This window comes from Euphorbia lathyris, chromosome 5, assembly GCF_963576675.1.
Source record: "Euphorbia lathyris chromosome 5, ddEupLath1.1, whole genome shotgun sequence".
NCBI lineage: Eukaryota > Viridiplantae > Streptophyta > Magnoliopsida > Malpighiales > Euphorbiaceae > Euphorbia > Euphorbia lathyris.
In genome coordinates this window covers 89,326,095-89,350,824 of record NC_088914.1, presented here as the reverse complement: position 1 = coordinate 89,350,824, position 24,730 = coordinate 89,326,095, and the positions used below count along the sequence as shown (strand labels likewise).

The window sequence follows — 24,730 nt, the reverse complement described above, 5'->3', positions numbered from 1 at the left end:
ATCCTAGATATGTTTATTCTAGTGGGTTAATTTTATTCCTAAACTATCTTTTATCTCGTGATTAACTGAATTTTACATCTTAAACAATTAAATGGTCATTTTAATCTATTGGAAGAAACATAATGAAAACAACAACTACAACCCAAATCTGAAATAAAACAAAGCGAGTAGAAATTTTAGGCGTCTGGACCCATAGCCGATTAGCAATGGTAGATGGTCGATCGACTATGTTGGTGGCCGATCGACCATCTTCACGGATGCCCAGGAATTTTACTCGAATCATGTAGACAACAGTGACATGGAACGAATCTAAACACATTTACACATCTTAAGGAGAGCTTTTAAACCTTTCAGAGAGTTACCTTTTGAGCTTTGAGCCAGCTTTGAGAAGAGGTAGATTCACGAACGCAATCAAGCAGGAACTGAGAACCGAAACCCGCGAACAGTGACTTAAACTGGTGAAATTGGTTACAAACACGATGAAATGGTTTCAATATGTGAAACCTTTCCTTGCTTATTACAACAATTATTAACCCAAGAAAAATCAATAAAAATCAATAAGAAATCTCTGCCTTTCTTCTTTCTCTCTCTAAACGCTCTATAATTTTTTAAGCTCTCTCTAACTTCTGAATTTCCCCTCTTGGACTTCTAAACCCTAACTCCTATTGTACAATTCATGTCTTACTCTCTTGTCAACTATCCAGAGCTTGCCTTGAATTTCAAGAAGTTGTGGGAAAAATTGCACAACTAACAACATAACCGATCGGTCACCTGCGAGGGCCGATTAGCCATGACCTTTTTAAAAAATTAATTTCATTTAATTACGTGTCATCTGATTCATCCATGGACGACCAACCATGGTGCATCAAAAACCTCTAAAATTTACAAGAGTCTCGAGTTTCGGTTCGTGATTCCGTACGACGCGACGTAGAGTCCATCTGTAATATGCTGAGCAAAAGCAACTTAATTTCATCACTAGGTTCGGAAACGTCCGTGCTCACGGTACTTCGTTTCTAGATTAGCTAATAAGATGACACATTGTATTGCTTTTCTCTTGCTTGAAACTTCTTTAGTAGGATTCATCTATTGATTCTTAAATAAAGTTTTCAAAAAGAATAAGAAAGAATCTAGTTTCCAAAAAAAATATATCTTAGAATATTTGAAATTCAATTTTTTTTTAACAAATCCTTTAAAAAAAATTAGGTAAATGAAAAACCCGAAGGCATAGAAGATCGCAGTCTAACTTCACTCGTACTGCTGAAACAGTAGCCGTTTCTACTCTCTAGGTTAGAATGATCTAATGAAGATGAACCTGCTTGTGCGATTGAATTCATACCTATGCCGTCGTAGCCATCGATTGTTGACGGCCGAATTAGTTTCAATCGATGCAGTAACTCGTTCCTTTTCTTCCTCTGTGACTCCTACGGACTCTTTGCCTCTTCTGCGTAAACTCTCTAGGCCAGTAAGTCCTTCCGTCTCGATTGTTCCAATTCTCCAGCAATGGGCCGACGAAGGAAAAAACCTAAACCTATATGAACTTCAGAACTCTATCAAGGTGCTTCGCAAGTACCGCCGCTACAACCACGCCCTTCAGGTATATCATTTCTCTATTTGTTTACTCTCATTCTCAATTCGATAGCTTGGATTTTGTGGGCGATTCTCTGAATTGTTGCATTGTTTTAATTAAGTGAGAATTTGTGGTTTCTTCAGTGCGAGTAGTGAGTAGTCGTGGTGTTTGTTTAAACTGTTCGAAATTGGTCCTTCCAGAGAAAATAGAGAAAGATTTAGCCGTGAACTATAAAAAATGTTTGCATTTGTATACGTACCTGTTATTTTGTGGCAAGTATATGAGGGGACCTGTTAAATGTTTGTGTTTTTTGATTGCTTAATTGCAACACAACTTTTATAATATTTGGCCAATATGCTTAGTTGTCTCAATTTTCATATGATATTTCATATCCAAGAATCACTTGTTTCTCCGCTTCTCTAAACTTGGAGAATATAAGTTCTTCTCCACCCGATTAGCAATCATGTCATGTGCAATTTAACGGATCTCTTTATATACGTACTAATTTCCAAATTTGATTGATTGTTATACTTCATGGACTAAATGTGATTGATTGCTATATGTCAAGAATAGGTTAGGGGGCAAATGCAAACATTTTTTATAGGTGAGGCCAAATAATACCTTAAGCCTATGAAGTTTACAAATTGATATACTGTAAAGGGTTTCTTTTCTTTGTCATCCCTAATTTTGATATTGCTAATTTGATGTTTTATTAGTTCTGAAGTTATTGATGGAAATTTGGTTTCCCTAATGAAGTTAAGGGATTCTGTTGTTCTAGTTGTTGGAGTTGTATTTTTGAAGCCTTTTATGTGAATCCATATTTCATGGAAACTATGATTTTAAAGCATTTCAAATTTACATATTCTGTACGAAACTTTTAGAGTCACATTTCTGTGTTTTAAAAAACTTGGAAACTCGTTTTATGAAACTCGTTTCCTAGAATGCAATATGTTTCACATGTCAATGCTAATCTAATCACATGTTCATTAAATTCATAATACTTTTGTGTAAATCACATTTATGACCTTTAAGCTATGGCATTACTAATATTATAACCCCTAAACTTCATTTATGGATAAAAATCCTTAAACTTTACATTCTATAATATTAAAGTCCAAAACAGTAGAACTCCATTCAAAAATCAACGAAATGATGAGGATAGAATAAATATTTGACTATAATTTATGGTGGCATGGATTGAAAAATTTATTGATGTTGCCAAACTTGTTCAGGTCATCATTTCGCTAACTTTTTTACGGATTTATGTTGATTTGGACTCTAATGTTACTTCATTGTAAAGTTCAAGGATTTTCATGTTAAGAAATTAAGTTTAGGGGCCATAATGCTAGTAGCTCCTATAGTCCAGAGCCATGAATGTAACTTCATATATATATACAACTGAACATACATTCCTTAAAAATTTATTTACATGTATTATATTTTTATTATATTTAGGCATAAACTACTATTTGGCCCCCGATTTGTCCAAAATTTTGTCATTTGGCCCCTAACATATCCCAATTGGTGAAATTTCACCCAATTTGGATAGAGATAGAGACTTAACAGAATGGTTATTCCATTGACACGTGGCTGTATTTTGACAATTGGACTTGATAGATTTTAGTTTAGGGATTTGTTTTTTACTTCTTTTTCTTTTATTAAAATCTAATTAATTATTTTCACATAAGAAAATTTATGTGACAAAAATCTTTAAGACATGCCATGTGTCAATTCTAGGTGTCAAAATATCACCACGTGTCAAGGGGATAACGGTTTTGTCAAGTCTCCAAACAAATCGGGTAAAATTTCTTCAATTGAGATAGGTTAGGGGCCAAATGTGACAAAATAATAGGTAGAGGCCAAATCACAAAAAAATTTCTATACTTTTGCTTCAAATATCTTTTCCCTGTTTTCGTTTCAGTTTCCGTATCTATTTCGATTTCCATGTGTGGGAATTATATGATTATAAAATTTAGGAATAGTCAAATACATGAATATCATAATTAAGTATAAAATTACAACTAAATCATATTACCAAACTTAACTCTTAATATGTCATTATTTTCTATGTATTATGATTTTACACCACAACAACAACAACAACAACAAAGCCTTAGTCCCGAAATGATTCGGGGTCGGCTAACATGAACCATCATATAAAACCGTGAAAATCAAGTCGTGTCAGCGACACAGATTCGCTCCCTCCACTCCGTCCTATCCACTACCATATTTTCCTCAATTCCCAATAAACTCATATCACTCTCGATCACCCTCCTCCAAGTTTGCTTAGGTCTTCCCCTACCCCTCACCACTACATCCCTTTGCCACTCTTCGGTTCTCCTAACCGGCGCATCAAGCGCTCTACGTCTCACATGGCCAAACCACCTTAGTCGGTTTTCTCTCATTTTATTCTCAATAGATGTGACCCCTACTTTTGTCCTAATTATTTCATTACGCACCCGGTTCTTTCTCGTGTGACCACACATCCATCTCAACATACGCATCTCCGCCACCGACATCTTATGGATGTGGCAGTGTTTCACTGCCCAACACTCCGTACCATATAACAATGCTGGTCTAATTGCCGTCCGGTAGAATTTTCCCTTCAATCTATTAGGCATGCCGGGATCACAAAGGAAACCTGTAGCACTCTTCCACTTCGACCAACCAGCTTTAATCCTATGGGCAACATCTCCATCTACTTCTCCATCCGTTTGGATAATAGATCCTAAATACCGGAAGCAATCCGAGGCCTGAACAACTCTCCCATCTAGGGTGATTGTCCCTGCCTCCCTACTCCTACGGCCGCTAAACTTACACTCCAAATATTCTGTCTTACTTCGACTCAACTTAAAGCCTCTAGATTCTAGAGTTTGCCTCCATAGTTCCAACTTCATCTCCACTCCTTCTTTCGTCTCATCAACCAACACAATATCATCTGCAAACAGCATGCACCATGGTATACCATCTTGAAGTGAACTTGTTAGTTCATCCATAACGATGGCAAAAAGAAATGGGCTTAGTGCGGAACCTTGATGCACTCCAATCGTAATAGGAAACTCTTCAGTTTTCCCAACACTAGTACGTACACTCGTGCATACTCCCTCATACATGTCCTTTATGATGTCAATATATTTCCGCGAAATGCCTTTCCTTATCAAGGCCCACCAAAGTACTTCCCTTGGTACCTTATCATATGCTTTCTCCAAGTCAATGAAAACCATATGCAAGTCTTTCTTCTTATTTCGATAGTGCTCCATTAATTGTCTCATTAGATGGATGGCTTCCATAGTTGATCTTCCCGGCATAAAGCCAAACTGGTTTTCCGAGATCTTCACCGTCCTCCTTAGCCTTTGTTCAATCACTCGCTCCCAAAGTTTCATAGTGTGACTCATTAATTTGATTCCCCGATAGTTGGCACAATCTTGGACATCGCCTTTGTTCTAGACTCCAATTCATAAATCATAAACCCTAGAAAATATATTTTAGTCTTCTAATTTATAAATTATAATCCTTAAAATATGTTAAAAGTACTGATTGTACTAGTTTGACATAATCCAAAATTATGACTTGACATAGTTATAAATAATTTTTAAAAGTTGAATTTCTGTGTAATTTGTCTGTCTTTTTTTATCTTAGATATCAGATTGGATGATTGACAAAAACTGTTACAACTTATTGGCCAGAGATGCTGCAATTCGGTTGGATTTGATCTCAAAAGTTCATGGTTTAGAAAGAGCTGAGAAGTATTTCAACAGCATTTCTGCTAGTTTAAGTAACTACAAGATCTATGGTTCTCTTTTAAGTTGCTATGTAAATGCTAAGCAAGAGGAAAAAGCAGAGACCTTGATGCAAAAAATGAAGGATATGGGTTTTGTCAGAGATCAGTATGCTTACACTGGAATGCTAAATCTCTATTCTCAATTAGGTAAACACGAGAAATTCGAAGCACTTGTAAAGGAGATGGAAGAAAAAGGCATCGAATGTAACAGCATCACGTACACGATTCGGTTCCATGCTTACACTACCTGTTCCGACATTAAGGGTATGGAGACACTTCTGATGAAGATGGAGGCTGATCCCCTTGTGAAAGTGGACTTTTATGTTTATACAGTTGCAGCAAACGGTTACTTGAAAGCTGGCCTTCTTGACAAAGCTTCGGCAATGTTGAAGAAATCAGAGCAGCTGATTCTCCTCAACTCGAGAAGGTATAGTTATGAACTTCTCCTCAAACAATATGCTGATGTTGGGAAAAAAGCCGATGTCTATCGCATTTGGGAACTGTATAAGCAGATGGAGAGGCAATTCCACACAGGCTATATACGCGTGATAAGTTCATTACTTCAACTCGATGATCTGGACGGTGCTGAGATGATATGGGAGGAGTGGGAATCAAAGAAAACACTTTTCGACATTCGCATACCAAATTTGATGATCAATGCTTATTCTGAAAAGGGTTATTTGGAAAAAGCTGAGGCGTGCCTGGAAAAGATAGTGAAAAGGGAGAAGGAGCCAAATGCTATCTCATGGGATAACTTAGCAGTCGGATATTTACAAGGCAGTCAGATGCCGAAGGCAGTAGAAATGATAAAGAAAGCGATTTTAATGAGCAAACCGGGATGGATACCCAGGATTGATACTTTAACAAAATGTCTGGACTATTTGAGAAGTTCGGGAGAGGAGGAAGCTGCGGATGAGCTTTTGAAGACGATGAACGAGCAAAGTCGTTTCGAAACTGGTACCTCATGGGTTCATTTGGCAGCTGCAAATCTACTCAGTGGTCAGACTACAGAAGCAGTAGAAATGGTGAAAAAAGCGATTTTAGCGAGTACACCAGAAAGGCAAACGAGGTTCGATATTTTGGCTACATTTCTTAAGCATTTGAAAGGGCATGAAGGAGCAGCAGCAGAAGAGCTTTTGGAGATGATTAACCAGCACTGTCATTTCTCAAGATTAAATCACAGTAGATTGGTTAGTTGTGTATATGATGAGAAACTTAAAACTGAACCACTTTACCAGATGGAGGATGATCAGAATTTCGGTTAACCGGTTTCTGGATAAGGGGAGTCTCGATGAAAGCATGGGAAATTAGTTGTATCTATTAACATTATCTAAGCTTCTTTTTCTTGTTAAGTTATGATATGGTGAAGATATGTTCAAAAACTCAATTGCTAATCACTAATTTAATTGAAATATGTACAAGGGATAGCAATGGTGCGGGGATTCTCTAATCCCAATGAGGATCCGCCTCGAGAGGATGAAGATTCTCGAAATGGTCCCCTGTAGGGATGGGTCGAAGATTCTCGAAATGGTCCCATGTAGGGATGGGAATGGGGAATTTTTGTCCTCGATGCTAAAACAAGATGGAGACAGTTTCTTGTGTGAATTTCCATCCCCGTGTAGATTTCTATGAGAATTCTCATGAAATTCTTGATATACATATAATAATTTTATACTTTTATACTTAGTAAATTTAGGTATATTGTCTAAATTTTTGCTTTTCGGAAAGTGTAGGTTTACTCGTAATGTATAAAATTATAGTATAAATTTTATTCTTTATGTTTTCAAACAAGATCAATTTTACGTATACCTAATAGATTAGTTTAGTGCTATTTGACTTATTATTTAAATCTTTCAAACATAATTATTACTAACATAAACAATTTACCAAAATTACAATATTTATATTTGTTAGATACAAGTTCATAACAAATTTTTTTATATATATAAAATGTTTATTATGTTATTAAAATAGTTATAAACAGCTTGTTAAAATATATGAAGCTGTTTGAAATTATTGATAAACTTCTTTGAAAGATTCGATGTGATAGTCAAAATTGTTCAGATTTCATGTTAGATAAGGCTAAACTTATTCAAATTTCATGTTATTAGTAAACTTGATTTTGCTCAATATCAAGAACAAAACTGCAACATTTTCTATGCTTAGAGATAAAAGCTTTTTAAAAAGGGTAAATAATTTATTAGTCCTTTACTTTTTACTTAACACACCGTTTAGTCCTTTTATTTTGAAAAAAAAAAACATTATAAAGTCCTTAGCTTTTGCCAATATTAACCATTTGGTTGTTTTGTCTAGTTTTTTAGAGTTATAATCGTTATATTTTAGCATAAACAGATATATATAAAATAACAGAGTAACATGGTCAACTTGTATTGTACTGTGGTTGTCCTAAAAGCTAAGATATGTTCGGTTAAAAATCTAAAAAAATATATAAAAAGGACCACAAGATTAATATTGGCAAAAAGTAAGGACTTTAAAATGTGTTTTTCAAAATAGGGGGACTAAACAGTGTGTTAGGTAAAAACTAGGGGACTAATAAATCATTTACCCTTTTAAAAATGATAAGAGTATTTGCACCTTATCCCATAAATTTAAGGGAAAATTATAAAATTGGATCAAATGGGAGATTCATTTACATTTTTAACCCATTTACTCAACCTATTACATATCTAGACTATGTTTGTGTGGCTTTCCCAAAATACCATCACCCTTTCATCTTCTCTCTTCCCCTTTCCCTTTACACGAACAGTTGTTTTTCTCCAAATGATTCCCAGACCTTTGATCTTCCTCCCTTTCTTTAAATTTCGCGAAATCTACACCATTTCTCCACATCACCATGTATTTCTCTTCTTCCTCTCTACATCTCTTGATTCTTCATCTTTCTAATCCTAGAAAACAAAGCCATGGTTCTTCATCTTCCTGTTCATGCTTGTTCCTTGGTTTCTTTCTTCTTGTGACCATCGAAGAAATGGTTATTCTACGTTATTTTCATCATTTTTTCCAGTTTATCATATTGTTACGGGTGAAAGGCGCGAAAAATATAAGTATCTACTGTTTTCTCTGTGTTTTTCTAGAAAATCACTTCGCGTAGTCGATGATTTCGAGAAGATATGTGATGAGAAAGCGCCTAAAACATAACGATCTACTTAGCAAATCGATTATTTTGCAAAGTCTACGAGTAGAAAAGTTCATGATTTTTCACTCGCAGATTTCGCGAAATCATCGATTCGCTAAGTAGATCGTTATGTTTCAGACCTCGCAGACTTCGCGAAATCATTGATTGGCGAAGTAAAATCATCATCTTCCCTACACATTTATATTCGCATGCTTCGCGAATTCTCATTTGGCGAAGCCAAATCGTCATTTTTTCTGCCTAACAAGATTAAATTTTTCTGAATGTGGTTGAATACATAACTTCCCTTTCTGGAAGGCAGCGTACTGGGATGCAGGGTGTTGAAACACCTTTCCACGTGATTTTGATTTGACAAAACTATTTAAGTTAATCCCATGATTAAACAATTAAATTTAAGTGCTTTGATTTAATTGTACTAATGTGTTTGTTCAATGTTGAGTAAGTTAAACTAACAAGAACAGGAACCGAGAGTCTATAAAGAAAGACAGAACAAAGTCAGTATAAGCCAATCACACAGCAGAAGCTGAGTGGAACACAACTCAGCCACGTTAAAAGAAGAGTCTTCTACAGAATAACGCTTGAAGGCAAAGCCGATCAGAGAAGCCGAGTCAAATGTAACTCAGCCCCAACAAAGGAAATGTTAAAGGCAAAGCCAATCAGGTCAAGCTGAGTATCTGTCAGGACAGCGCCAATGATCCGTTAACTAGAAGACAAAGTCCGACACAGCTCTGCAACAATTCAGAAGTCTCAAAAATCCGCCTAGAGACCTTTTCGAGATGCATGGACCGTCTGACTTTTGGCAAAAAGACAAACCTGGCGCAAAGAGACAAACCTGGCACAAGAAGACGAATCTGACCCCTACTAAATCAGAAGACAGGATTGACCTGCAGCTCTGGAAGCTGACCACGTGATGATAAAGATGACCGTTCTACACACAACGGCTATTTGGAATTCAAATCATTGAAGACCAGAAATCATTATAAATAGACAAGCTCATCATTTGGAATTCATGACATATACAAGTATATACAGACAGAAAAGAAAATCTTCACAAAGTGAAAATCCAAAATAGAAGCTGTCTGGAAAAGAAAAAGCAAGCTTTTACACCAAATTCCTATCTCTGTGTAAAAGTCTAGAGTGAATTATATTCATCTAAAGTGTTCTTCATTTCGTGAGAACAATCTTATATCATTTATAAAGGTTAGAAGAGTGAAGCTGAGTACTCGGTTATAGTACTCAGTGGTAGAGAAAATCTGAGTGTTCGGTTATAGCGCTCAGTGGTAGATAGGATTGAGTAGACGAATAGAGGACGATACTCTTGCATACTCAGTTGCTATTGTAAACAGTTTGTGCTCTACCTTTAAAGAGCTCAGTAGTGGATTGACAAAGCCCGGAGGAATTCTGGGGACTGGACGTAGGCGGTGAGGCCGAACCAGGATAAGTCTGCTGAGTAATCTCTAACCCTTTCTCTTGATATATATGTATGTGTTGCTTGATTAAAATTACTCAGTAAATAATCTGTACAAGCCGACGCTGAGTAATCTGAGTGCTGAGTTGGAAACTGACTAAGTGTTACTTCCCAACTCACAATTGAAACAGCTCTAGTAAGTATCTGATTAAAGCTGTCTCACACCACAATCAGCCGTGCTGACCTGAAACTGAGTTAAATTATCAAACATTTAAATTAAGTCAGCATTATTAAGCGAAAAAGTTATATTAGTTCCTAACCCCCCCTTGAAACTAATCCTATTAAGTTACACGGGACCAACACAGGGGAGATGACTTTCCTTCATGTATAGGGAGAAATTTCCCTCAAGATTGGCCACATTTACTTTAAAATGATTGGTTAGGAGATATTATGCCAATCTTGGTGTGCACCATGGGAAACGTCCATCCCAAAAGATATGGACTTTCATTTATCATCCCAAAAAGTCTGGACTTCCAGTATAGGAAGAAATTTTCGTGCAGATTCGTCACGTTTACTTTGAAGTGATTTGTTATGAGTTTATTGTGGCAATCTTGTTGTAAATTTTGATAATGTTATGGTTTTAATGTTGTTATTGTCACAATCTTGTTGTAAATTTTGATAATATTATGATTTTAATGTTAGAATCCCTTGTTGTTTGGCCTTTTTTGTTATATACCACTTCATGAATTTTGTTAAGAACACGTCCAGATTTCGCATATGCGGATTAAAATGATTAACTAAACCAAACATTAGCTTCACATACTTCGCGAAATCAACGATTCGCGAAGTCAGACGGGAGGGAGACAACCGCGCCGTAAAATTACAAACATATTGAGGGTATTTTGAGAAAGTCACACAAACATAGTCTAGATATGTAATAGGTTGAATAAATGGGTTAAAAATATAAATGGGTCGCCCATTTGATCCAATTTTATAATTTTCCCTAAATTTAATTATAACAGTGATTACAAAATTTCCAAATATTATTTTTATTTATTAAAATATTGTATTATTATAATTAATTTTTAATTTAAAATTTAATTTAATATAAATTTAATATTTAAAATAATAATAATAAAATCTTTACAATGAAGAGAGATTTTTCTTGATGGTGTTCCTTTGGTCAGTCAAAATTGAATATAGTTTTATTAAAATACTAGAACAAAAATTAAATAATCCTAAATTGGAACTCTAATAATTTTAGTCCCAACTGTATTATTGAGCCAATAACTAAGGGCGTGTTTAGTTTATATGTTGTTGTTAGCTGATTAATTATGAGTGTTCGGTAAAATTATGATCAATTGTTGATGTTAGTATACAAATTGTCTAATTTGGATTTATCAACGGTCAAAACTAATAGTGTCAACCTAAAAGTTCTTAGTTTTGTTAATTACGAGATCTTTAGTTTTCTTTTAATAACAAAAAAACCACAAGCATCCATTTGTAAATTAACGAAACCACGTGATTGTATTTGGAATTTATGTAATAAAAAATACAGTACAAATTAATAAAATTAATTTAAATAACTAAATAAAAATAAAAAAATTTATTGGATGAGGTAAAACTTAATAGTGTTATAGAAATGATAATAAAAATGATAATCATTGCTATTGTATAAACACTACATTTTTCACGAAAAGCTCCAAAATGTTGTTGTTTTAATAAAAATGATAATCATTGCTATTGTATAAACACTACATTTTTATACGTCTTGGAGTAAAACGCTAACCGCTGCTTTGAAGAACATAGTTGTGAGCGACCGCGGAACCCGATTACCCTTTACTCCCGTGAGAGAGGATGGATTTTCGGCAAATGGAATTCCGTTTTTACACATCACCGTTACTTTCTGTTTTTAAGGACGACGCTTAGCGTGTCCCTTCCGGTATATGCATTCTTTTATATTTATACTTTAACCTTTTATCATGTTTTTAGATTAAAGTATTTATATCAGAGTTGCCACTCAAATTTAATGCTCGGGAACATGTCAAAAAGTTAGATAGCACACATGCTCACAATATGCTATCTCTTCAGAGTTAGGTTCGGGACTTAAACGGTTAAAGGGTCTGATTAAGAAACGCGTAGAGTTGTCTTTTATTAAAATATCATAATATTTCTATTCCAGATTCAGTTATATATCGTTTTGATCGTTCGAAAGCGATAAATAAATACTGAAATATAAATTATTACATCATTTTCACAAATGGCACGAATAGCCCTAATACATCAAATCTAGCCCTAGAAAATAAATCTATTAACCCTGCAAGACAATAAACATTAGTTGCGGGTGCTTTGAGACCCGTCTTTCAGATTTAAACTACGACGCCAAACTCGATCAAATAGGACTCATTTATTCCTAAGATCTAACACGTAGCATGCAATTATTCTGAAGCCTAATTTAGTCATCTAAATGGATTTTAATAGAAATACCCAAAATACCCCTATCCCGGGATTGCTTTTATCTTCATTTGTAAAAGTGGACAGAATGTATTAAATCTACTGAAAATGGAAATCTAAACTACCCGGACAAGAAAACAGGTTTCTGCATGAAAAGTTCATGTTACGGATCTGGGATGATCCCCGATCGGTAACAGGGGTCCTCGATCGAGGAAGGCATCCCTGATCGAGGATTTCCTTTCATGCAGACCCTCTATTTTAATGTCAGAACCAGAAAACAAGGGGAGAAATGTATAGAATTTAAGAAACAGGGAGCAAACAGTAGGGAACAGTCTTTTAAAATCCTTCAGATGTTACCTCTAAAACGTTTTTCTAGTTTTTGTGTTAGGTAGGCCGACATACGCGTGATTGTGACTTTGGGAAACAACCCGGACCCGTGCAACAAGCAATTTGAATGATCAGAATGTGGTATCCCATGAACTTGAACCGAAATTCACCGATTTAAAGGAGTTTTTGACCTAAAAGATCAATTTTGGAAGTTTAGTGACTTCAGAATTGATAATTAGTGAGGAACAGTTGTGATGAACGTGTTTCCTCGACTAATATGCTTGAAATAGTGTTGATTTTGGTTGTTTGAACCTTTGAAAATGGTTTATTTGGTAGAAATGGTGTGAAAAACCTCTCTTTTTCACTCACTTTCACTAGGTTTCAAGTGTTTTCACTCAATTTCACCTTCTTTTTTCTTCTTTTTTCTCTCTTTTTCTTTTTCAAAATATGTACTTCTGAAGTCCTCCCTCGTCTTGGAGTTTCTGGCTTTCTTGTAGTGGAGCTGGGATAAGAAACTGCCAGAAAACTAACTAAAAACTGCCCGAAACCGGCAAGGATCCCCGGACCCTCATCCCCGATCGTGGAATAAGTCCTCGATCGAAGATCCTTTTTTACTTCGAGTATTTTTTAATACAAAAAACGTTGAATTTGATAGAATAGAGTAAAGCAAGCTAAACCGACTCAGAAAACGGGGTTTGGGTCTTTAGCTCGTATATCACACATCGCGTCGTGTGAAGCCCATCTACACTAACTGTTAGCTAGAGTGTAACATAGACTCATCACTAGGGCCGAAAAAGTCTGTGCTCACAATAGTCTATCTTTTGATCTCTATTACATTTAACTGTTCATCTAGGAATTCTAGATTTTCAATATAGTCAGACTCAATGGGTTACTGAGCTAAGAACTATGCCACTTCTCTTCCTTTGATGACTTTCTTCGTGACGTATTCAATATCGAATTCAGATAGTAGAAGCAGGCATCTAGACAGTTGACCTACTAATGTTGGATCTTCATACAAATACTTCATAGGATCGACTATTGCAACTACTTGAACCCGATAGGACTGAAAGTAGTGTCTTAACTTCTTCGTGAACCATACCATCGCATCATAACTCTTCTCGACTATGGTGTATCTAGTTTCACAATCGAGGAGCTTTTTACCGAGGTAGTATATATCATGCTTCATTTTTCTTCTTGTTCTTGCACTAACATTGCCCCTACCGACGTCTCCTCTATAGCCACATACATAATCAGGGTTTTCCCAAGCATTGAAGGCTTCAAAAAAGGTGGATCGACTAGATACTTCTTGATTCTTTCGAATGCATTCTAACACTGCTCATTCCAATCTACTCATTATTGCTTCTTTAACAGCTTAAATATAGGCCCATAGACTATCGCGAGGCGAGAAATGAACCAGCTGGCGTATTAAAGAGAGCTAGAAAAGACCGGAGTTTTTTCTATGTCTTAGGTGCAAGCATATATGTGATTGCCTTGATTTTTTCTCGAATCTATCCTTATACCTTTTTTTACTGATGATGTGGCCTAGCAGCTTCCCGGAGGTAACCCCAAACATACACTTCTTCGGGTTGAATCAGAGATTATAATTCTCGATGTGAGTTGAGAACTTGTCAAAGATAGAGGGATGCTCCTCGTGAGTCATGGACTTAACGAGCATGTCATCAACATATACCTCTACTTCCTTAGGGATCATATAATGTAGGATTGCAATTACAACTCTCCAATAAGTTGCCCTCGCATTACTCAGCCCAAATGGCATAACCCGATAGCATTATGTCCCTCATTATGTGATGAAATATGTATTCACCTTGTCGAGCATATTCATAAGGATCTGATTGTAACCAGAAACCATCCATAAATGAATACATGGCTGCTCTAGCTGCATTGTCAATTAGGACATTGATGTGTGGAACTGGGAAGTTATCCTTTGAGGATGGCGTGTTTAGATCCTAGAAATCTAAAAAAACCTGGACTCTTCTGTCCATCTTTGCCATAAGAACAATGTTACCCAACCACTTCAAGTACTGAATGAATTCAATGAACTTGGCTGTAAAATGTTTCGTTATCTCATCATTTACCAATGTTGTCCTTTATGGTCTAAGTCGTCTCAACTTCTGTTTGAACTCTTTGAACTTTGGATCAGTTTGGATGTGATGCTCTGCAATTTCTCTATTTATCCCTAGCAATGTCGCCACTATGAGTGCTCAAACCTTTTGGAACAGCCAGTTTTAAATGCAAGTACACCGTTACTTAATGTTGTCTTATGACGTCGTTTTTCGGGTCTGTTCTGGTGCATGCTTCTTATTTATTTTGTTGTGGATTGTGCCACATTATGATTAGCCTTTTTATCATGTTTTTAGGCTAATGCAATTTATCAGAGTCGTCACCCTAGATTTATATCCATGAAAATAAACAGATGACGCACACGCTCACATAATGTCATCTCTTCAGAGATGGGTTCGCAAATTATCACATGGCAAGGGTTTGAATAATAAACTTATACAATTGACTTCTGTTAAAATACCAACTATAATCTAGTCTGTTTTCGATTTTATATACATTTGCCATGCAATTTGCAGAAAGCGATAAATAAATGCAGAATTATAAATTATATCCCAATTTTCATATAAAAATCTATACATTTGTTCTAGTCCTAACCAAATCTATTAAACTTGCAAAACAGATAAACATTAGTTATGGGACATTGGGATCCATCTTCGGATTTATACTACAATGCCAGAACTGAATCCTGTAAACAACAGCAACATGGAACGAATCTAAACACATTTAAACATCTTAAGGAGAGGTTTTAAACAATTCAGAGAGTTACCTTCTAAGCTTTCAGCCAGCTTTGAGAAGAGGCACATTCACAAACGCAATCAAACAGGAACTAGGATGAAATGGTTTCAATATGATAATTTGAAACCTTTCTTTGCCTTTTACAACAATTACTACCCTTGATTTGATGTTTTACCCAAGAAAAATCAATAAGAAATCTCTGTCTTTCTTTTCTCTCTGTAACAGCTTTGTAATTTCTTAAGCTCTCTAACCTTTGGATTTCTCCTCTTGAACTTCTGAACCCCAACTCTCCTTATAATATTCATGTCTTACTCTCTCTCTCTCTCCTTAACTCCAGAGAGTGTTTTGAATTCAGGGAGTTGTAGGAAAAAATCCCACAACTGACGACATAGTCAATCGGCCATGACCTATTCAGGAAATTAATTTCATTAATTATGTGGCATCTGACTCATCCGTGGACGATTAGCCATGGTGCATAACCGATCGGCCACGCTCTAAAAAAACCTCTAAAATTCACAAAAGTCCAAGGTCTCGTCCATGATTCCGTACGACGTGATGCAGGGTCCACTTGCAATATGTTGAGCAAAGACAACTTAATTTCATCACTAGATTTGGAAAAGCCCGTGCTCACAGTCCTTCGTTCCTAGATTAACTAATGGGGTGCCAGAATGTATTGCTCGTCAAGCCTTCTTTTATTGCTCATCTCTGGTTTGAGGCGTTTTTGGTAAGGATTCAACTCTTAATTCTTAAATGAAGTTATATTCCAACAAAATAAAAACCTTAGAATATTAGGCTTTAAATTACTCTCATTCAAAAAGATATATATATAAAAGAATTTACCAAATCATTTAAAAAAATTGGGTAAATGAAAACAGTAGCTGTTTCTATTCTCTAGGGTGGTGTTTGATAAAATTGAAAATTAAGTGCTGAAAAAATAAATACTGGATTTTAAGTGCTGAATATTATAAGTGCCGAAAATATTGAATGATTTAATTTATATAAAAATATTAGTTGATAATGTTTAACTTAAAATGTTAAGTTAAATATTTTGACTTATCAAAATAAGTGGTTTTTAACTTAATTAACTAATTTAAGTGATGGAGAAACAACTGTTATCAAACGCACTTAAATTAAATAAGTGCTTAATATTTTAAAGGATAAATTCCAAAAACAACATCTGTGGTTTCATGTTGTTCACAAAAAACCCCTGTGGTTTGTTTTTACCAAAAAAAAAGGACCGTGTTATACGCCGTTATACGAAATAAGGAAAATGACTTAACAGTGTTAAATCTGATGACATGGCAAGGGGCAAAATTGTCCGAATTAAAATAAAAAAATAAAATTAACAAAAAAGAAAAAAGAAAATTAAAATCATTAAAAAAACCCAAATCTTCTTCTGGGCCTTCTTCTTCTTCGCCTCCTTCTTTATCGTCGACCGCCATCAACGCCAGCAACGAACTCAAGGCCTTCTTCGCTCGTTTCACTTGGCCGTCTCCGATCGGTTGTTGCTCCAGAGTGGCGACGACGATTTCAGCGAATTTCAAGCACTGGCGGACGGAATCAACGCCGCTGGAAATTTTCGATTCCAAATTTCTGGAATCGATAAAAAAAAGAAAGAAAAAAAGATTGAAGCTTCCTTACCAGAAAACCCATATATTCCTCTTCCATCTCAAACAAACCATCTCTCAAAAAATATTGAAGCTTCCTTACCAGAAAACCCAAATATTTACGATTTTGCTGAAATCTGCAGAGCTACAAACAATTTCCCATCCAATCCTTTCTCTTCTTCCTCTTCATCCTCCTCTTGGCGCTGTCAAATTCGTCAGAAAGAAGTCATTCTCTTCCGTGGGAAATTCCACCACCGTGAACTAGTCGAACTGTCGGAGCTTCAGCAGCCGCTGTCCACCATCTGCAGAAGTCACCATAGCAGCTTAATCAAGCTTCTAGGTGTCGCAATTTCAGGAAATTATATTTATCTCGTGTATGATTAGCTAATTGTCTAAGAAATCGACAAAACCGTTCATAAAGTCTTCGCCAATCTTCCATCGTTAAAAGTAAATGCAACGTTCACCACCGAGAGGGGAGATCTGAAATTAAGGAGAAGGCACGCAGAGAAGATGAGTGAGCAATACGGTGCGTTAAGGGAGAAGCATTTGATGGCAGTCGGAAACGGGAAAGGATAGCTGCTGGAGACGCCGTACGATGGAGGAGACGTCGTCCAGAAGAAGGAGAAGAATTTAATTTTCTTTTTGTTTTTTTATTATTTATTTTAATTTTCTTTTTTCTTTTTTGTTATTTTTATTTTTTTATTTTAATTCGGACAATTTTGCCCCTTGCCACGTCATCAGATTTAACATTATTAAGTCATTTTCCTTATTTCGTGTAACGGCGTATAACACGGTCCTTTTTTTTTTTGTAAAAACAAACCACATGGATTTTTTGTGAACAACATAAACTCACAGGAGTTGTTTTTAAAATTTACCCTATTTTAAATTTAGCAATCAAGTGGTTTATCAAACAATACTCGAATGTGGATGAACTTGCTTGTGCGATTGAATTCATACCTATGCCGTCGTGGCCATCGATTGTTGACGGCCGAATCAGTTTCTATTGATGCATTAACTCGTTCCTTTTCTTCCTAGGTGTCTCCTACGGATTCTTTGCCTCTTCTGCGTAAACTCTCTAGGCCAGTAAGTCCTTCCGTCTCGATTGTTCCAATTCTCCAGCAATGGGTCGACGAAGGAAAAAACCTAAACCTATATGAACTCCAGACCTCTATCAGGGTGCTTCGCAAGTACCGCCGCTACAAGCACGCCCTTCAGGTATACCATTTCTCTATTTGTTTACTCTCATTCTCAATTCCATAGGTTTGATTTTGTGGGGGATTATCTGAATTTCTGCATTGTTTTAATTAAGGGAAAATTTGTGGTTTCTTCAGTGTAAGTACTGAGTAGTCGTGATGTTTGTTTAAACGGTGATAATTTATGTTAAGTGCTCGAAATTTGGTCCTTCCGGAGAAAATGGAGAAAGCTTTAGCCCTGAAATATAAATTTTTTTTTTGAGTTCGTATACTTACCTGTTATTTTGTGGCATTAACCCTTTCACTTGTCATATTTGGTCAAATTAGCAAGTATATAAGGAGAGCTACTAAATGTTTGTGTTTTTTGATTGCTAATTGCAACACAACTTTTATAATATTTGGCCAATATGCTTGCCTCACTTTTCATATGATATTTCATATCCAAGAATCACTTGTTTCTCCGCTTCTACAAACTTGGAGAATATCTCCACCCAATTAGCAATCATATCATGTGCAATTTAACTGATCTCTTTATATACGTACTAATTTCCAAATGTGATTGATTGTTATACTTCATGGACTAAATGTGATTGATTGTTATACTTCATGGAGTAAATGTGATTGATTGCTATATGTCAATAATAGGTTAGGGGGCAAATGCAAACGTTTTTTGTAGGTAAGGCCAAATAATACCTTAAGCCAATAAAGTTTACAAATAGATATACTGTAAATTGATGGAAATTTATTAGTTGTGATGTTATTACAAATAGATATACCTTAAACCTAATTTGATGTTTTATTAGTTGTGAAGTTATTGATGGAAATTTGGTTTCCCTAATGAAGTTAAGGGATTCTGTTGTTCTAGCTGTTGGAATTGTATTTTTGAAGCCTTTTATGTGAATCCATATTTCATGGAAACTTTGATTTGAAAGCATTTCACATTTACATTTTCTGTACGAAACTTTTAGAGTCACATTTTTGTGTTTTAAAAAACTTAGAAACTTGTAAACGTTTAGAGTCACGTTTCTGTGTTTTAAAAATGTTGTTCTCGTTTTATGAAACTCGTTTACTAGAATTTTAAAATACTTGTTTCCTAGAATGCAGTATGTTTTCACATGTCAATGCTAATCACATGTTCATGAAATTCCTAATATTTTTGTGTAAATCACATTCATGAGCTTTAAGCTATAGCATTACTAATATTATAACCCCTAAACTTCATTTATTGATAAAAATCCTTAAACTTTACATTCTACAATATTAAAGTCCAAATCAATACAACTTCATTAAAAAATCAACGAAATGACGAGGATAAGAATAAATATTTGACTGTAATTTATGGTGGCATGGATAAAAAAAGTTATGATGTTGCCAAACTTGTTCAGGTTATCATTTCGCTTTTTTTACGGATTTATGTTGATTTGGACTCTAATGTTACTTTATTGTATAGTTCAAGGATTTTATGTTAAGAAATTAAGTTTAGGGGCCATAATGTTAGTAGCTCCTATAGTCCAGAGCTATGAATATGTAACTTCATATATATATATATATATATATACAACTGAAGATACATTTCTTGAAAAATTATTTACATGTATATATTTTTATTATATTTTGGCATAAACTACTATTTGGCCCCCAATTTGTCCAAAATTTTGTCATTTGGCCCCTGACCTATCCCAATTGGTGAAATTTCACCCAATTTGGATAGAGACTTAACAGAATGGTTATTACACGTGACGATATTTTGACAATTGGACTTGATAGATTTTAGTTTAGGGATTTGTTTTTTACTTTTTTTTTCTTTTTTAAAATCTAGTTAATTATTTTCACATAAGAAAATTTACGTGGCAAAAAACTTTAAGACATGTCACGTGTCAAGTCTAGGTGTCAAAATATCACCACGTGTCAAGGGGATAACGGTTTTGTCAAGTCTCCATACAAATCGGGTGGAATTTCTGCTTGGGATAGGTTAGGGGCCAAATGTGACCAAATAATAGGTAGAGGCCAAATCACAAAATTTTGGATTTGTTAGGGGCCAAATAGCGCTTTAAGCCTTGTATTTATTATTTCCACGTCTCCGTTTCTATGCTTTTGCTTCAAATATCTTTTCCCAGTTTCTGTTTTCGTTTCAGTCTCCGTATCTATTTCTATTTCCATGTGTGGCAATGATATGATTATAAAATTTAGGAATTGACTGTCTTTTTTATCTTAGATATCAGATTGGATGATTGAGAAAAACTGTTACAACTTATCGGCCGGAGATGCTGCAATTCGGTTGGATTTGATCTCAAAAGTTCATGGTTTAGAAAAAGCTGAGAAGTATTTCATTAGCATTTCTGCTAGTTTACATAACTACAAGATCTATGGTTCTCTTTTAACTTGCTATGTACATGCTAAACAAGAGGAAAAAGCAGAGGCCTTGATGCAAAAAATGAAGGATATGGGTTTTGTCAGAGATCAGTATGCTTACACTGAAATGCTACATCTCTATTCTCAATTGGGTAAACACGAGAAACTCGAGGCACTTGTAAAGGAGATGGAAGAAAAAGGCATCGAATGTAACAGCATCACGTACACGGTTCGGTTGAATGCTTGCGCCTGTCCCGACATTGAGGGTATGGAGACACTTCTGATGAAGATGGAGGCTGATCCCCTTATGAAAATGGACTTTTATGCTTATTCTGTTGCAGCAAATGGTTACTTGAAAGCTGGCCTTCTCGACAAAGCTTCGACGATGTTGAAGAAATCGGAGCAGCTGATTCAGCGCAACTCGAGAAGGTATAATTATGAAGTTCTCTTAACACAATATGCTGCTGTTGGGAAAAAAGCCGATGTCTATCGCGTTTGGGAACTGTATAAGCAGATGGAGAGGCAATTCAACACAGGCTATATAAGCATGATAAGTTCATTACTTCAACTAGATGATCTGGGCGGTGCTGAGATGATATGGGAGGAGTGGGAATCTAAGAAAACTCTTTTCGACATTCGCATACCGAATTTGATGATCGATGCTTATTCCGAAAAGGGTTCTTTGGAAAAAGCTGAGGCATGCGTGGAAAAGATAGTGAAAAGAGAGAAGGAGCCAAATGCTAAATCATGGGATAACTTAGCAGTTGGATATTTACAAGGCGGTCAGATGCCAAAAGCAGTAGAAATGATAAAGAAAGCGATTTTAATGAGCAAACCGGGATGGATACCCAGGATTGATACTTTAACAAAATGTCTGGAGTATTTGAGAAGTTCGGGAGACGAGGAAGCAGCCGATGAGCTTTTGAAGACGATGAACGAGCAAAGTCGTTTCGAAACTGGTACCTCATGGGTTCATTTGGCAGCTGCAAATCTTCTGAGTGGTCAGACTACAGAAGCAGTAGAAATGGTGAAAAAAGCGATTTTAGCGAGTACACCAGAAAGGCAAACGAGGTTCGGTATTTTGGCTACATTTCTTAAGCATTTGAAAGGGCATGGGGAAGGAGCAGCAGCAGAAGAGCTTTTGGAGATGATTAACCAGCACTGTTATTTCTCAAGATTAAATTACAGTAGATTGGTTAGTTGCGTATATGATGAGAAACTTAAAACCGAACCACTTTACCAGATGGAGGATGATCAGAATTTCGGTTAACCGGTTTCCGGACAAGGGGAGCTCGATGGATGCTTGGGAAATTAGTTCTATCTACTGACATTATCTAAGCTTCTTTTTCTTGTTAAGTCATGATATGGTGAAGATATGTTCAAAAACTCAATTGCTAATCACTAATTTAATTGAAATATGGCACTTCCAGAAGGGATAGCAATGGTGCAGGGATTCTCTATTCCCAATGAGGATCCGCCTCGAGAGGATGAAGATTCTCAAAATGGTTCCCTGTAGGGATGGGAATGGAGAATTTTTTTGTCCTCGATGCTAAAACAAGATGGAGACAATATTCTCTTTCCCGTCTGAATTTCCATCCCCGTGTAGATTTCTATGAGAATTCTCATGAAATTCTTGATATACATATAATAATTTTATATTTAGTAAATTTAGGTATATTGTCCAAGTTTTAGCTTTTTGGAAAGTGTTGGTTTACTCATAATATATAAAATGATACAAATTTTATTCTCAATTTTATTTTTCTTAATAGAAAAGCTAAATATTAGTTTAGTGCTATTTGATTTATTATTTAAATGTCAAATTGAATCTTTCAAACATAATTATTACTAACATAAACAACTTACCAAAATTACAATATTTATATTTGTTAGATACATGTTCATAATAAAAAAAAAATTGTATAAAATATTTATTATGTTATTAAAATAGTTATAACATTTAGAACCCGGCGGAGGCTGGGATGTGGAGCTGATCAGCGGGCTATTTGTCCCAAGGGACTAGGCTCTCATTAGGAATATCCCTTTGGGTCGTAACCTGCATCTGGATGCTTGGTACTGTTGAAACACATTTCCACGAGATTTTGATTTGACAAAATAATTCATGATTAAGAGGCAATTAAATTTAAGTGCTTTGATTTAATTGTACTAATATGTTTGTTCGATGTTGAGTATAAATATATATCAAAAAGTAAGACAGGACAAAGTCAGCATAATATCACAGCACAAGCTGAGTGGAGTGTAACTCAGCATAATAGAAGAAAAGCCATCTTCAGGAGAAACGCATGATGATGAAGCTGAGTGAAATGCAACTCAGCATCAAGAGAAGAAAAGTCTTCTAAAAGCTTGCAGACGAAGCTGATCACGGAAGCTGAGTAAAGAACATAACTCAGGAATAAAGAACAAAATGCTATGTCAAAGAAGTCAAGCTGAGTGTTCGTCAGGACAGCATGAATGATCCGTTTGCTAGAAGACAAGATCCGACAACTGTCTGCACCAATAATAAAAACCTCGGAATTACGCACAGAGACAATTTTGAGATACATGGGTCAAACGTCCGTTAGCTAAAAGACGAAACCTGTACAAGAAGACAAACCTGCAAGAAGAAAACAAGCATAGCGCCTGCAGAATTCAGACGACAGGATTGGCCTGCAAATCTGAAGCTGACCAGAGCCTTGTCGCAAAAAGGAGCCGTTTGGATTCAACGGACAAATCCAGAATTCAAATGTACAAGTCCTCAGAATACAACTATAAAAAGACATGATCATTCTTGGATCATAAGCCGAATTACAAAGAGAAAAAGCATATACATACAAAGCACATCAAAACAAGAAAAAGATCTTACACCAAATTTCTATTCATGTGTAAAACCTAGATTGATTTTGTAATCATCTAAAGTGTTCTTCATCTGAAAAGAACAAACTTGTATCAATTGTAAAATTGAGAGTGTTGTGTTGAGTACTCAGTTTAGTACTCAGTGGTAGAGAAATCTAGGTGTTCGGTTATAACACTTAGTAGGAGTTGAGTAGACAAATAGATGAAGGTACTCTTACATATCCAACTGCCTTGTAAACGGTTTGTGCTCTACCTTTAAAGAGCTCAGTATTGGATTGAAAAAGCCCGGAGGGACTCTGGGGACTGGACGTAGGCGAAGAGGCCGAAGCAGGATGAGTCGTGCTGAGTAATCTCTAACTCTCTCAATATATCTATATATATGTGTGTTGTATGATTAAATTTCTCAGGATATAAATTGCAAAAGCTGACTCTGAGTAATCTTGGTGCTGAGTTGGAAACTGACCTCAAGTGTTAATTCCCAACTCACAAGTAAAACAGTTCTAGTCAGTATCTGACTAAAGCTGTCTTACAATTCTCGGCCGTGCTGACTTTAAGTAAGTAAGATAATTCAAAGAATTAATTGAGTCAGCATTATTAAGCGAAAAAGTTATATTAGTTCCTAACCCCTCGCCCTCTTGGAACTAATCACACGGGACCAACAAGTGGTATCAGAGCCTAATAGCTCACTACTCAAAGATATAACTATCTTGAGTTGATCCCGATAAATGGCTGAGAACAACACTTGTTTCCTTCCAGGGAACCAAACAACACAGATACTCCCTGAGGGATTATCAATTAGTCGGTCTCCCCTATTCTTTGGATCTAATTATACATTCTGGAAGAATAGGATGAAGAACTTTATTCAAGCCACTAACATGAGTGCATGGCTTGCAATAGTTCAAGGCCCATATGTGCCTTATAAAACTGTTGACAATGAGAAAGTTGTCAAGAGTGAAACTGAGTGGTCAGAAGATGACCTAAGAAAATTACAAAATAATGCTTCGGTTATCAATATGCTTCACTGTGCTCTAGATGCTACAGAGTATAATAAAATTTCAGGTTGCGAGTCAGCACAGGAGATTTGGAAAAAGCTTGAAGTAACCTATGAGGGTACAAGCAAGGTCAAGGAATCAAAGGTGAACCAACATATGAGACTATACGAACTATTCGAGATGAACGACAATGAGGACATCTCTGGAATGAACGCTAGATTCACCAACATC

General features: G+C 35.8%; 2 protein-coding genes across 3 annotated transcripts; both read left to right on the top strand.

Moving 5' to 3' along the window:
* The first annotated feature begins 1,199 nt into the window (after window positions 1-1,199).
* Window positions 1,200-6,707, top strand: LOC136229960 (pentatricopeptide repeat-containing protein At2g20710, mitochondrial-like). Of its 2 annotated transcripts, none has more exons than XM_066018841.1 (2): window positions 1,200-1,594; window positions 5,207-6,707. In XM_066018841.1, exons 1-2 carry the CDS (start codon window positions 1,301-1,303, stop codon window positions 6,611-6,613), a joined length of 1,701 nt encoding a protein of 566 aa, XP_065874913.1. In that variant the 5' UTR covers window positions 1,200-1,300; the 3' UTR covers window positions 6,614-6,707. The 2 variants fall into 2 exon arrangements, with proteins under 2 accessions (XP_065874913.1, XP_065874915.1); XM_066018843.1 differs by having other exon boundaries at window positions 1,394-1,594; window positions 5,254-6,707.
* An 11,314-nt stretch (window positions 6,708-18,021) lies between these two features.
* On the top strand, window positions 18,022-22,446 carry LOC136230281 (pentatricopeptide repeat-containing protein At2g20710, mitochondrial-like). The gene is made up of 2 exons (XM_066019300.1): window positions 18,022-18,327; window positions 20,521-22,446. Exon 2 carries the CDS (start codon window positions 20,533-20,535, stop codon window positions 21,925-21,927), a length of 1,395 nt encoding a protein of 464 aa, XP_065875372.1. The 5' UTR covers window positions 18,022-18,327; window positions 20,521-20,532; the 3' UTR covers window positions 21,928-22,446.
* The last annotated feature ends 2,284 nt before the right edge of the window (window positions 22,447-24,730 follow it).